Source organism: Stenella coeruleoalba (genome assembly GCF_951394435.1).
Source record: "Stenella coeruleoalba genome assembly, chromosome: 11".
Classification (NCBI taxonomy): Eukaryota; Metazoa; Chordata; class Mammalia; order Artiodactyla; family Delphinidae; genus Stenella; species Stenella coeruleoalba.
In genome coordinates this window covers 50,124,673-50,137,723 of record NC_137157.1, presented here as the reverse complement: position 1 = coordinate 50,137,723, position 13,051 = coordinate 50,124,673, and the positions used below count along the sequence as shown (strand labels likewise).

General features: G+C 40.1%; 1 protein-coding gene across 5 annotated transcripts in view; it reads right to left on the bottom strand.

Moving 5' to 3' along the window:
* The window catches only part of GRIP1 (glutamate receptor interacting protein 1), a gene marked incomplete at its 5' end in the record, with an annotated part of 698,195 nt that overhangs the window by 102,887 nt on the left and 582,257 nt on the right, over positions 1 to 13,051 (bottom strand). For all 5 annotated transcript variants that reach the window (XM_079937948.1, XM_079937949.1, XM_079937950.1 and 2 more), the window contains 2 exons: positions 4,845 to 5,014; positions 6,876 to 7,023. In XM_079937948.1, coding sequence (XP_079794074.1) covers positions 4,845 to 5,014; positions 6,876 to 7,023 — 318 coding nt within the window. The remainder of the gene's footprint in view (positions 1 to 4,844; positions 5,015 to 6,875; positions 7,024 to 13,051) is intronic.

The following is a 13,051-nucleotide window of genomic DNA, read 5'->3' as shown; positions in this document are numbered from 1 at the left end:
TACTTTCTATCTACTTGCCAATGAATCATTTTTAAAGGAAATAGATATATCTATCACTCAACAAATTTCACTCATTGGGCACTTAAGTTTAGAGAATATTTCAGGAATCTGCAGCACACTTTTCTGGCCACCATAATTTTGTAACCCTAAACCATCTGGCCCTTTCCTTCTATCCACTGCTGTTTCTAGTTTGGGTTCCATCTCCCTCTCCACTATTCTACTTTCAAGCCACCATCTCCTTCACCTAGATCACTTCCCCATCTTCAGACTTGGCTCCCTGGTTCATCTCTGTATCCACAATACGGAATGATCTTTCAAATATACAAGTTAGATCATGTGACTCCCATTTAAGGTACTTCAATGGGTTACAATTACAAACAGAATCAAAAGTGAGTCCTGGGCTTCCCTGGTGGCGCAGTGGTTGAGAGTCCGCCTGCTGATGCAGGGGACGCGGGTTCGTGCCCCGGTCCGGGAAGATCCCACATGCCGTGGAGCGGCTGGGCCCGTGAGCCATGGCCGCTGAGCCTGCGCGTCCGGAGCCTGTGCTCCGCAACGGGAGAGGCCACAACAGTGAGAGGCCCGCGTACCGCAAAAAAAAAAAAGTGAGTCCTACTTATCTCTCCAGCTTCATCCCCTAGCACTCTCCTCATCACTGCCTGTTTCAGCCATGTTGGTCTTTTGTCTTGTCTTAGAACAAGCCAGGCTGCTTCCTGCCTCAGGGCATTTGCACTTCCTGTTCTTCCTCCCTCTAATATTCTTCTCCCCCTTGTTTTCATGGCTGGCTTCGTACAATCATTCAGGTCTCAGCTCAGGTACCACCACCTCAGAGTTGTTCTGACCTCCTTGGATGTAGTAGCTGCCCTCTCCCACCCACGCTATCCCACTGCTGCTTTATGTTCTTCATACCACTTACTACTGTCTGAAATGGCTTTATTTATTTAATATACTTTTAATGTTTCTCCCTCTATACTGGAATGTAAATTCCATGAGACTAGGGATCACTTTGCTTGTCTTGCTCACTAGAGGTATCATGGCAACTAGAACAGTGTCTGGTATATAATGACTGATGAATGAGTGAATGGATGCATGCATGAATGAACAGGAATATCGGCCAGAGAGTCCATGTCCACACTGTCCACACTGCAGCAGCAGTTTCCTTGGGCTAAAGAGCACTGCCCAGGAAGTCCCTGATGGATTCTCTTTCACCATCCGCATTCTACTTTAGAGTGTACCAGAAGACTTTTTAGCAAGATGCAGTCATTGCTGGGTCTGGCTCATCTACCCACAGCCATTCTATTGAGCTCTGTAAAATATGGTCAAATGAGGTACAGTGAGTGAACTTCAGAATTCTACACTCACTTTTCGACCCAGTTCTTTATGGAGTGCTTTGAAAATTACTGGGCATTTTTGATTACTGTCAAGTCCAATTGATAACACAATAAGAAAGCTATTGAGCACCTACTGTATGCCTGGCACTGTGCCATTTGTGGCAGGCAGGTTAAATGTAGGTCATCACATTTACTTTGACTTTGAACTACTACTGGGGACTAAATATTCATACACATCAAATAATTGAGACAAAAATTATATCCGATAATGCAAAAAACTGCATGCCGTGGATAATGAATGCAAAAGGCGTTCAACCAACAATGTAGGCCAGAGAAGACAGCTATAGCCTGTTTTGAACGTGCACTCTAAATCTCTTCTGTTTTATGGTGGTGTACTTAATACTCATATGTTAGGCAAGTATTTTAGTTTAAAAATTAGATGGTACTTTTTTTTTTTTTTTTTTTTTTTGCGGTACGCGGGCCTCTCACCGTTGTGGCCTCTCTCGCTGCGGAGCAGAGGCTCCAGACGCACAGGCTCAGCGGCCATGGCTCACAGGCCCAGCCGCTCCGCGGCATGTGGGATCCTCCTGGACCGGGGCACGAACCCGTGTCCCCTGCATCGGCAGGCGGACTCTCAACCACTGCGCCACTAGGGAAGCCCTAGATGGTACATTTTTGGCATGCTCTTTCATTTTGCAAAAAACATTCATTTATATTCTCCCATTTAATGGTCCCCATAATAACAGTCAGCCTTCACTGAGTACTCACTATATACCAGGCACTGTGCTAAGTGCTTTTACATGGATTATCTCAGATACTACTCACGGTATACCTATGAGGTAGGTATTGTCATAATACCCATTTTACAGATGAAGAAATTGAGGTATAGAAAAGTTGGGTAACTTGCTAAGTTCCCAAGTGGTGGAGCCAGAATTAAAGTGCTGAAAGTCTGACTCTGAGTTGCTGCCCTCAGCCACCATACTCCACTGCCTCTTTCTATGTGTTCCTAAGTCCTTTGTTACAGATAAACAGCAAGGAAAATATAATGTTTTTCCTATCATTCCATGGTGACATCGCTGTTGAAATCTTGAGGTATCTGATATGGAAGGCACTTCTGTTTGTTCTCTTCTCTAACTGTACCCTCTTGTCCTGTCCAGGAGTCCAAGGGTGTAGGCAACAGCTACTCTGGTGGTTGCTCCTGGGGCTCAGAAATGGAAGTCCTCCTGGTACTGAATGTAGAGAACCTCATGACTCTGCTCCCATTTTCTTTTCCAAACTCTTTTACAAAGTTTCCTCCAGTCATGACTATGTCTCCCAAAGACCCTCAGTGGGAACAATTTCTGAGCTCTTTAAAAAACTCATTCTTGTTGGCTTTTTGAATGTTGCTACTTCCCAGCAAAAGGCACAGTTAATCTATTCCTGGTTGATGTGCCCATTTCTATATTTCCCTGAATGCTATATTTTCCTGAATGCTTTGTTGCTAAGCAAAATCTGGGAAATGTTATATCTCCATCCACCTATGGGATGAGAGACATGCTGTTTAGGGATCAGAGATTTTGAAAAAATAACCAGAACTTTCTTGTAGTAAAAGGGTAAAACTATGCAAAACAACACCACTACATACCCAAACAGAAGTTTGAGAATTATAAACACAATCACGTTTTTGAGGATTAACGGGGATTTAATTATGTTTAAGAGCCAATATTTATTTCTTCTTGGAAATACAAGTCTGATTTTAATGTAAAATGTAGGGAGATGTCTGTATGTTAGATAAAGAAGATGGTGAACAATTTTCAACAAAAGTGGATGACAGGGTCAAAAACAGAAGCTAGAATTACTAAAATGACCAGCCCTTTACCCCCCTGCAAAATCACAAATGATGTCAGGTTTTCCACAGTGAAGAAAAGAAAAATTAATTTTTGGTCTCCATCCATTTTAGTATATAAATTCATCTTCTCGGACTGTCTTGGCAGGTAAAAATATTTAATATTTCATGAGTGGAAACTCTTTGAACTATTTATGATTTGTATACAGGGCAAATAAAAGGTGGGAAAAATGAGGTTGCTGAAGACAATGACATTTTTATAGGGTCTGTTCACTTTCCTGATTCACCGATACCAGAATTTACCAAGCGAAACCTCATGCTGAAAAAGCACTGGGCAGTGTGCACTGTTGTGCCCACTGTGCTCCAAATCCAGTGGCGACTTCAGATTAATTGAGAAGAAACCTAATGCTTTTAGAAATCTCCCTTCTCAGCCAGTGAGCGGGAAAGGCCCGCATGGCCCCTTGACGGGAAGGGAACGTTCCCATGAACTGCACCCCCTTATCATTTCCATTCAAATGAGGCAGCATTTCATAAACTGCCTCGGCTGCCTCATGTCTCCAACTCCAATGTGTAAAATTAAAATCTGATAAAGGGAATGCTGTACTGGAGATTTTCATTAGCTCCAGGGCTGTCTAAGCTCCATTTAATTAAAAAAGGTTGTATCCAGCTGACTCATTCAGTATGAAAATTATTTGGTACCTCTTTTTTTTCTAAACTGTGGAAAAGTGCAGTGTGTTTTAGAAGGTTGGAGACATAGGATACAAATGACCTCCTCATACGCAGAATTGCGGTTCCAGAGAAAATTCTTCTCTTGCTAACTAAACATACAGAAATGTGTCCTTCGCCTTTAGGGAGCCCTGATAGTATTAGTGAGGCTTCGAGGAATTGGTTTCAAAGAATAAAAATGGAGGGTGCTTGGTTTAAGGAAAAGGAGGGAGGAGGGTTGGAACAGAGACCTCACTGGAGAGTCTTTCTTCATTTGATTTTGGGCTCCAAGTCCTTTTTCTTGCACTGGGTTTTATTTAAAGATGCCTAGGTGGGATGGTATATAAATGCTCAGCGAACAGATCTGTGAGCTTCAAGACAGTGAAAATGCAGATTCCCTCAGTTGACACTTGTTACTGCATAACTGTAGTGAAATATTCTGATACTCCCAGGAGAAATATTTGGTCAGAAAGGTTGTTCTCCATCCTAAGAAAAAAACTACTCTGGCGAACAGACAAAATCTGGAGAAAGTCATCCCTCATGCAACTCTTCCCACCCACCTCCCCCAATATTTGAAGGGTCTGGCATGATACCCACTTTAGTTTTGAAAACTGGGAGTTTTACTATTTGCCTTTACTGTCCTTTAAGCAGAGTGGAAATTCAATATGAATAACAAGAAGTCAAATTATTTCCCTTCTCTCCACACTCAATTTGCACCAAAGGCTTTAAAAAAAAAAATCAAATAGTAAAAGCCTGAAAATTCTATTTCAAACAACGTTTCTTTCCTCAATTTGGGGGTTTCAAGTAAAATACCTGTGGCTTAGGAAAAGGGATTTGGAAGATGAAGAGTAAACAAAGATCACCTGTTGTTTTGAAAAGAAATGACAGAGGCAGAATTAAACTCAGCATCTCCCTGCTTTCTAACTGCTGGAGAAGCAATCATTGCAAGGGGAGGATAACAGATTTATCTGGATGGATCCTCTCACCATGGTCAGGTCCCTTCAGGGCCAGGCGGGTCTGATGATGGGGAAGAATCTCAAGCTTGACCTGGTCGGTGGCGTTGGCCAGGAACTGGGTTGCTTCTGCGAGCGTACAGTACTCCATGCTGGTCCCGTCGATGGACAGGATGTGATCGCCCACATGCAGAGCACCACATCTACGGAAGGGAGAAAGTCTCACTACAATGGCGTGCCGTCCTCCCTGGATTCCAACTTTCATGTCCTCATAGTCAAAACTTCACACAGTTTTCACTTACTTAAGAAAAAAAAGGAATCGTTTGGATGTTATAGGAAACACCGCCTCTCAGATGTTAAGTTCCTTGGATAAGAAGAGGAATGTAAAACCTTGTAGAATATAGAGAAAAACTCAAGGAGATGTTTTTATTTTGTCCTTCATAAAAAATATATTATTTGGGGGGTGGTGATGCTGCAAGTTGAGGGGAAGTGAGCAGGAAGGAGGGAAGAACAGGAAAATGTTTCCCTTTGACTTTTTTCTGTGATTTTTCCTCATAGGTTTTTATATCTGTGAGTTGGTAAACATTCAGAATGTTAAGATGTGACTCACAGAATGGGAATAGGGTCATTTACAACTATTTTCTGTGTTAGTGGCAATAACTTGGGGAAAGATTCAGCCAGTGCTTGCTCAGAACTGTCTCACTCAAGCTCCCAGATCACCAGTGCTTGATTACTCTGTTTTATTTTGTTTTTCTGGAGTCAAACAATTATTAGTACAAAAGCTCTTGATGATGATGGAAATTATGCAGAAGTCAAAGAGTAGTCAGAGGAGGCCTTCGTGGGGAGTGGAGCGCGGGGGTAGCTGGGATGGGGAGGGGCTGGCTGCTACATCTTGCTGAACTCAAGAGACTGGCCACTGGATGAGTTGAGAACAGCAAACACAGCAGTCAGCATCCCGAGGTACCAGTCAAGTGGACAGCTGCTTAAACTGCTTACCTGCTGCGAAATGGGAAAGAAACAGGGAGAAAATGAAAGCATCCTGCACCGTTGAATGGGAGAGTACCCGTGGGTCAGTGGCCATTACTGTTAAAGGGCTGAATGTAGGTAACAGCCCAGTGGAGCTGTAGATTGACCACTACAGGGGTGGCCACAGGTGCATCGGCGTCAGAGGTGCCCCAGGCAGGGCCAGGGCCTGGGCAGAAGAGGGCTGGAAACATGAAGGGAGATTGGGTAGTCAAGTATTGGGTTGGCCAAAAAGTCCGTTCAGGTTTTTTTGTAAGATCTTATGGAAAAACCCAGATGAACTTTTCGGCCAACCCAATAGATTTAAACATTTCCAAGGTGACCAGAGTCTACTTCTCAAGACAAAAGCACTTCAATCATCTAAAAAGAAAATTCCACGTGGAGGCACTTGGAGTGCTTCAGCTATGAGCTGGGGGTTTTCTTACCAGAAGCCGTAAAATAATTTTTTAGGTGGTAAGGTAGTCTTTTTTTCCCCTTCTTGTAAGTCTAAAATATTAATTAGGAAGAAGAGTCCAGGATAAAAATCTTGCGTTTTTACTGTCATGGGAATGAATGATGTTTTCGGGGACCCTTGAAAATGGTGAAACGCTAAGACTAACATACTATGACGGTAGAGGGCCTTTCTTTCAAGATTGCATCATTTTTAAAATGTTATTTATTTCAGAAAAAAGGAATAAGATTGTATGGTGGCAGGATTAATTGTTCACATAATAAAGATCTGCTTAGCTACCCTAAACCAAAAACGGGCTATTACCCTAGGACACAGTAGGTAATGTGCTGAGTTGCTCGACTTTTTTTCCCATTTCTAAAGGCCACACCAAACATTTGGGTGAAGCAACATTACATGATGGGGTGGCTGAAAAGCTAGGTGAATTTTTAAGCGCTAGACCAGTAACTTGTTTTGTATATGAAGCTTTGCATAAACTGGTAGAAGAGCTCTTTACTGTGTGTGTACATGTGTAGGTATTACATATAAATATATCTCTACATATTTTAACACACATGCAGTTTTGAAGAGCAGGCACTTTCGACGACACTCACCTGTCTGCGATACTTGCAGATTTGATTTTGTCTATGACAATGACCTGTTTGTTACAGCACATCGAGGTAGTCAGGGCCACACCAAGGCTGGCACCGGGAGTTTTGGCAACTTCAACTAGTAGTGGTCCGGATGCTGTCGCCACAGAATCTATGGAAGAACAAATTTCAGAAAATAAAACAAAACAGAATAAATAATCAAACAGACACATGAAAAAGGTGGAGAATGTTGAGTCTGATGTTGATCTGTTAACGTTATCACCGAAACTTAGATTTCCCTCCGTGTACTATCCCCACGTCCAGTGCGTGGTAACTTCTTAGGGCATCTTTTAGGACACCCGTTCTATCGGGCTTGTATTACGGTAATATGTGCATGGGTTTATCTCTTCCATTAACACGTAAGCTTCACGTCAGCTGGGATGATGTCTTGTGTACCTTTATGCCCTCTCCATCACTAGGCACAGTGCCTGGCACATACTGGGTCTCTTGAGAAAAGTTTAAAAAATTAATTAACTCAATAAACATCTTAGCACCTACTATGGATGGATGGCATTTAAAGCTTAGAAGAGGCAGAGGTCACACGGGAAGAGGCCTGGACATGGATTTATAACACCTGTACTTATTTCTTCTTTTCTCAATATTTTGTGTAAAAGAAGATATCATGGTATCGCAGACTAGTTACTAAAATTTTCTAAGTCTGCTTGCTTACCTAGAAAGCGGTACCTTTTCCTCAGCATTTACTACAATGGAAATCAAGGTATAGTTAAAGCATTTTTTAATTTATAAAGTGCTACACACATAGAATATTATTATTATTATTATTGATATATTATGACCTCAAGCCTTTGAGTCATCTCACTTTTCAACACTGTATAGTTTTGGTAGTTATTTTTTTTAACATCTTTATTGTAGTATAATTGCTTTACAATGTTTTGTTAGTTTCTGCTGTATAACAAAGTGAATCAGCTATATGTATACATATCCCCATATCCCCTTCTTCTTGCGTCTCCCTTCCACCCTCCCTATCCCACCCCTCTAGGTGGTCACAAAGCACCGAGCTGATCTCCCTGTGCTATGCAGCTGCTTCCCACTAGCTATCTATTTTACATTTGGTAGTGTATATATGTCCATGCCACTCTCTCACTTTGTCCCAGTCTACCCTTCCCCCTTCCTGTGTCCTCAAGTCCATTCTCTACGTCTGCGTCTTTATTCCTGTCCTGCCCCTAGGTTCTTCAGAACCATTTTTTTTTTTTAGATTTTAGATTCCATATATATGTTTTAGCATACGGTATTTGTTTTTCTCTTGCTGACTTACTTCACTCTGTATGACTGACTCTAGGTCCATCCACCTCACTACAAATAACTCAATTTCGTTTCTTTTTATGGCTGAGTAAATATTCCATTGTATATATGTGTCACATCTTCTGTATCCATTCATCTGTCGATGGACGCTAAGGCTGCTTCTATGTCCTGGCTATTGTAAATAGAGCTGCAATGAACACTGTGGTACATGACTCTTTTTGAATTACGGTTTCTCAGGGTATATGCCCAGTAGTGGGATTGCTGGGTCATATGGCAGTTCTATTTGTAGTTTTTTAAGGAACTTCTATACTGTTCTCCATAGTGACTGTATCAATTTACACTCCCACCAACAGTGCAAGAGGGTTCCCTTCTCTCCACACCCTCTCCAGCATTTACTGTTTGTAGATTTTTGATGCTGGCCATTCTGACCGGTGTGAGGTGATACCTCACTGTAGTTCTGATTTGCATGTCTCTAATGATTAGTGATGTTGAGCAGCTTTTCATGTGCTTGTTGGCCATCTGTATATCTTCTTTGGAGAAATGTCAATTTAGGTCTTCTGCCCATTTTTGGATTGGGTTGTTTGTTTTTTTGATATTGAGCTGCATGAGCTACTTGTGTATTTTGGAGATTAATCCTTTGTCCGTTGCTTCATTTGCAAATATTTTCTCCCACTCTGAGTGTTGTCTTTTCACTTGTTTATGGGTTCCTTTTCTGTGCAAAAGCTTTGAAGCTTCATTAGGTCCCATTTGTTTACTTTTGTTTTTATTTCCATTTCTCTAGGAGGTGGGTCAAAAAGGATCTTGCTGTGATTAATGTCATACAGTGTTCTGCCTATGTTTTTCTCTAAGAGTTTTATAGTATCTGGCCTTACATTTAGGTCTTTAATCCATTTTGAGTTTATTTTTGTGTATGGTGTTAGGGAGTGTTCCAATTTCATTCTTTTACATGTAGCTGTTCAGTTTTCCCAGCACCATTTATTGAAGAGGCTGCCTTTTCTCCATTGTATATTCTTGCATCCTCTATCAAAGATAAGGTGACCATATATGTGGGGGTTTATCTCTGGGCTTTCTGTCCTATTCCATTGATCTATATTTCTGTTTTTGTGCCAGTACCATACTGTCTTGATTACTGTAGATTTGTAGTATAGTCTCAAGTCAGGGAGCCTGATTCCTCCAGCTCCATTTCTCTTTCTCAAGATTGTTTGGATATTCGGGGTCTTTTGTGTTTCCATATAAATTGTGCAAGTTTTTGTTCTAGTTCTGTGAAAAATGCCATTGGTAGTTTGATAGGGATTGCACTGAATCTGTAGATTGCTTTGGGTGGTATAGGCATTTCCACAACGTTGATTCTTCTGATTCAAGAACATGGTATATCTCTCCATCTGTTTGTATCACCTTTAATTTCTTTCATCAGTGTCTTATAGTTTTCTGCATACAGGTCTTTTGTCTCCTTAGATAGGTTTATTCCTAGGTATTTTATTCTTTTTGTTGCAGTGGTAAATGCGACTGTTTCCTTAATTTCTCTTTCAGATTTGTCATCATTAGTGTATAGGAATGCAAGAGATTTCTGTGCATTAATTTTATATCCTGCTACTTCACCAAATTCATCGATTAGCTCTAGTAGTTTTCTGGTAGCATCTTTAGGATTCTCTATGTATAGTATCACATCACCTGCAAAAGGTGACAGTTTTACTTCTTCTTTTATGATTTAGATTCCTTTTATTTATTTTTAATCTCTGATTGCTGTGGCCAAAACTTCCAAAACTATGTTGAATAATAGCGGTGAGAGTGGGCAACCTTGTCTTGTTCCTGATCATAGTGAAAATGGTTTCAGTTTTTCACCACTGAGAAAGATGTTGGCTGTAGGTTTGTCATATATGGCCTTTATTATTTTGAGGTAGGTTCCTTCTATGCCTACTTTCTGGAGGCTTTTTATCATAAATGGGTGTTGAATTTTGTCAAAAGCTTTTTCTGCATGTACTGAGATGATCATATGGCTTTTCTCCTTCAATTTGTTAATACGGTATATCACACTGATTGATTTGCATATATTGAAGAATCATTACATTCCTGGGATAAACCCCACTTGATCATGGTGTATGATCCTTTTAATGTGCTGTTGGATACTGTTTGCTAGTGTTTTGTTGAGGATTTTTGCATCTATGTTTATCAGTGATATTGGCCTGTTGTTTTCTTTTTTTTTGTGACATCTTTCTCTGGTTTTGGTATCAGGGTGATGGTGGCCTTGTAGAATGAGTTTGGGAGTGTTCCTCCCTCTGCTATATTTTGGAAGATTTTGAGAAGGATAGGTGTTAGTTCTTTTCTAAATATTTAATAGAATTCACCTGTGAAGCCACCTGGTCCTGGGCTTTTGTTTGTTGGAAGATTTTTAATCACAGTTTCAATTTCAGTGCTTGTGACTGGTCTGTTTATATTTTCTATTTCTTTCTGGTTCAGTCTCAGAAGGTTGTTCTTTTCTAAGAATTTGTCCATTTCTTCCAGGTTGTCCATTTTATTGGCATAGAGTTGCTTGTAGTAATCTCTCATGATCCTTTGTATTTCTGCAGTGTCAGTTGTTACTTCCCCTTATTCATTTCTAAATCTATTGATTTGAGTCTTTTCCCTTTTTTCTTGATGAGTCTGGCTAATGGTTTATAAGTTTTGTTTATATTCTCAAAGAACCAGCTTTTAGTTTTATTGAACTTTGCTATCATTTCCTTCATTTCTTTTACATTTATTTCTGATCTGAGCTTTATGATTTCTTTCCTTCTGCTAACTTCGGATTTTTTTTGTTCTTTCTCTAATTGCTTTAGGTATAAGGTTGGGTTGTTTATTTGAGATGTTTCTTGTTTCTTGAGGTAGGATTGTATTGCTATAAACTTCCCTCTTAGAACTGCTTTCGCTGCATCCCATTGGTTTTGGGTCGTTGTGTTTTCATTGTCATTTGTTTCTAGGTATTTTTTGATTTCTAGTCTTAAAACGCTGTGGTCAGAAAAGACACTTGATACGATTTCAATTTTATTAAATTTACCAAGGCTTGATTTGTGACCCAAGATATGGTCTCTCCTGGAAAATGTTCCATGAGCACTTGAGAAGAAAGTGTATTCTGTTGTTTTTGGATGGAATGTCCTATAAACATCAATTAAGTCCATGTTTAATGTGTCTTTTTAGGCTTGTGTTTCTTTGTTTTTTTTCATTTTGGATTATCTGTCCATTGGTGAAAATGTGGTGTTAAGGTCCCCTACTATTATTGTGTTACTGTCGATTTCCCCTTTTATGGATGTTAGCATTTGCCTTATGTATTGAGGTGATCCTGTGTTGGGTGCATAAATATTTACAATTGTTATATCTTGTTCTTGGACTGATCCCTTGATCATTATGTAGTGTCCTTCTTTGTTTCTTGTAATAGTCTGTATTTTAAAGTCATTTTTTCTGATAGGAGAATTGCTACTGCAGCTTTCTTTTGATTTCCATTTGCATGGAATATCTTTTTCCATCCCCTCACTTTCAGTCTGTATTTGTCTCTAGGTCTGAAGTGGGTTTCTTGTAGACAGCATATATATGGGTCTTGCTTTTGTATCCATGCAGCCAGTCTATGTCATTTGGTTGGAGCATTTAATCCATTTACATTGAAGGTAATTACCAATATGTATGTTCCTATTAGCATTTTCTTAATTGTTTTGGGTTTGTTATTGTAGGTTTTTTCCTTCTCTTGTGATTCCTGCCTAGAGAAGTTCCTTTAGCATTTTTTGTAAAGCTGGTTTGGTGGTGCTGAATTCTCTTAGCTTTTGCTTGTCTGTAAAGGTTTTAATTTCTCCATCAAATCTGAATGAGATCCTTGCTGGGTAGAGTAATCTTGGTTGTAGGTTTTTCCCTTTCATCACTTTAAATATGTCCTGCCACTCCCTTCTGGCTTACAGAGTTTCTGCTGAAAGGTCAGTTGTTAACCTTATGAGGATTCCCTTGTATGTTATTTGTTGCTTTTCCCTTGCTGCTTTTACTATTTTTCCTTTGTATTTAATTTTTGATAGTTTGATTAATATGTGTCTTGGCCTGTTTCTCTTTGGATTTATGCTATATGGGACTCTCTCTGCTTCCCGAACTTGACTATTTCCTTTCCTTTATTAAGGAAGTTTTCAACTATAACCTCTTCAAATATTTTCTCAGTCCCTTTTTTTTTTCTCTTCTTCTTCTGGGACCCCTATAATTTGAATGTTGGTGCATTTAATGTTGTCCCAGAGGTCTCTGAGACTGTCCTCAATTCTTTTCATTCTTTTTTCTTTATTCTGCTCTGCGGTAGTTATATCCACCATTTTATCTTCCAGGTCACTTATCTGTCCTTCTGCCTCAGTTATTCTGCTCTTGATTCCTTCTAAAGAATTTTTAATTTCATTTATTTTGTTGTTCATCATTCTTTGTTTGCTCTGTAGTTTTTCTAGGTCCTTGTTAAACGTTTCTTGTATTTTCTCCATTCTATTTCAAAGATTTTGGATTATCTCCACTATCATTACTCTGAATTCTTTTTCAGGTAGACTGCCTATTTCCACTTCATTTGTTCAGTCTGGTGGGTTTTTACCTTGCTCCTTCATCTGCTGTGTGTTCCTCTGTCTTCACATTTTGCTTAACTTACTGTGTTTAGGGTGTCCTTTTCACAGGCTGCAGGTTCGTACTTCCTGTTGTTTTTGGTCTCTTCTCCCAGTGGCTAAGGTTGGTTCAGTGGGTTGTGTAGGCTTCCTGGTGGAGGGGATTGGCGTGTCCAGTGGTGTGTTTTGTGGTGTCTGTGAACTTAGTATGATTTTAGACAGCCTCTCTGCTAATGGGTGGGGTTGTGTTCCTGTCTTGCTAGTTGTCTGGCATGGGGTGTCCAGCACTGGAGC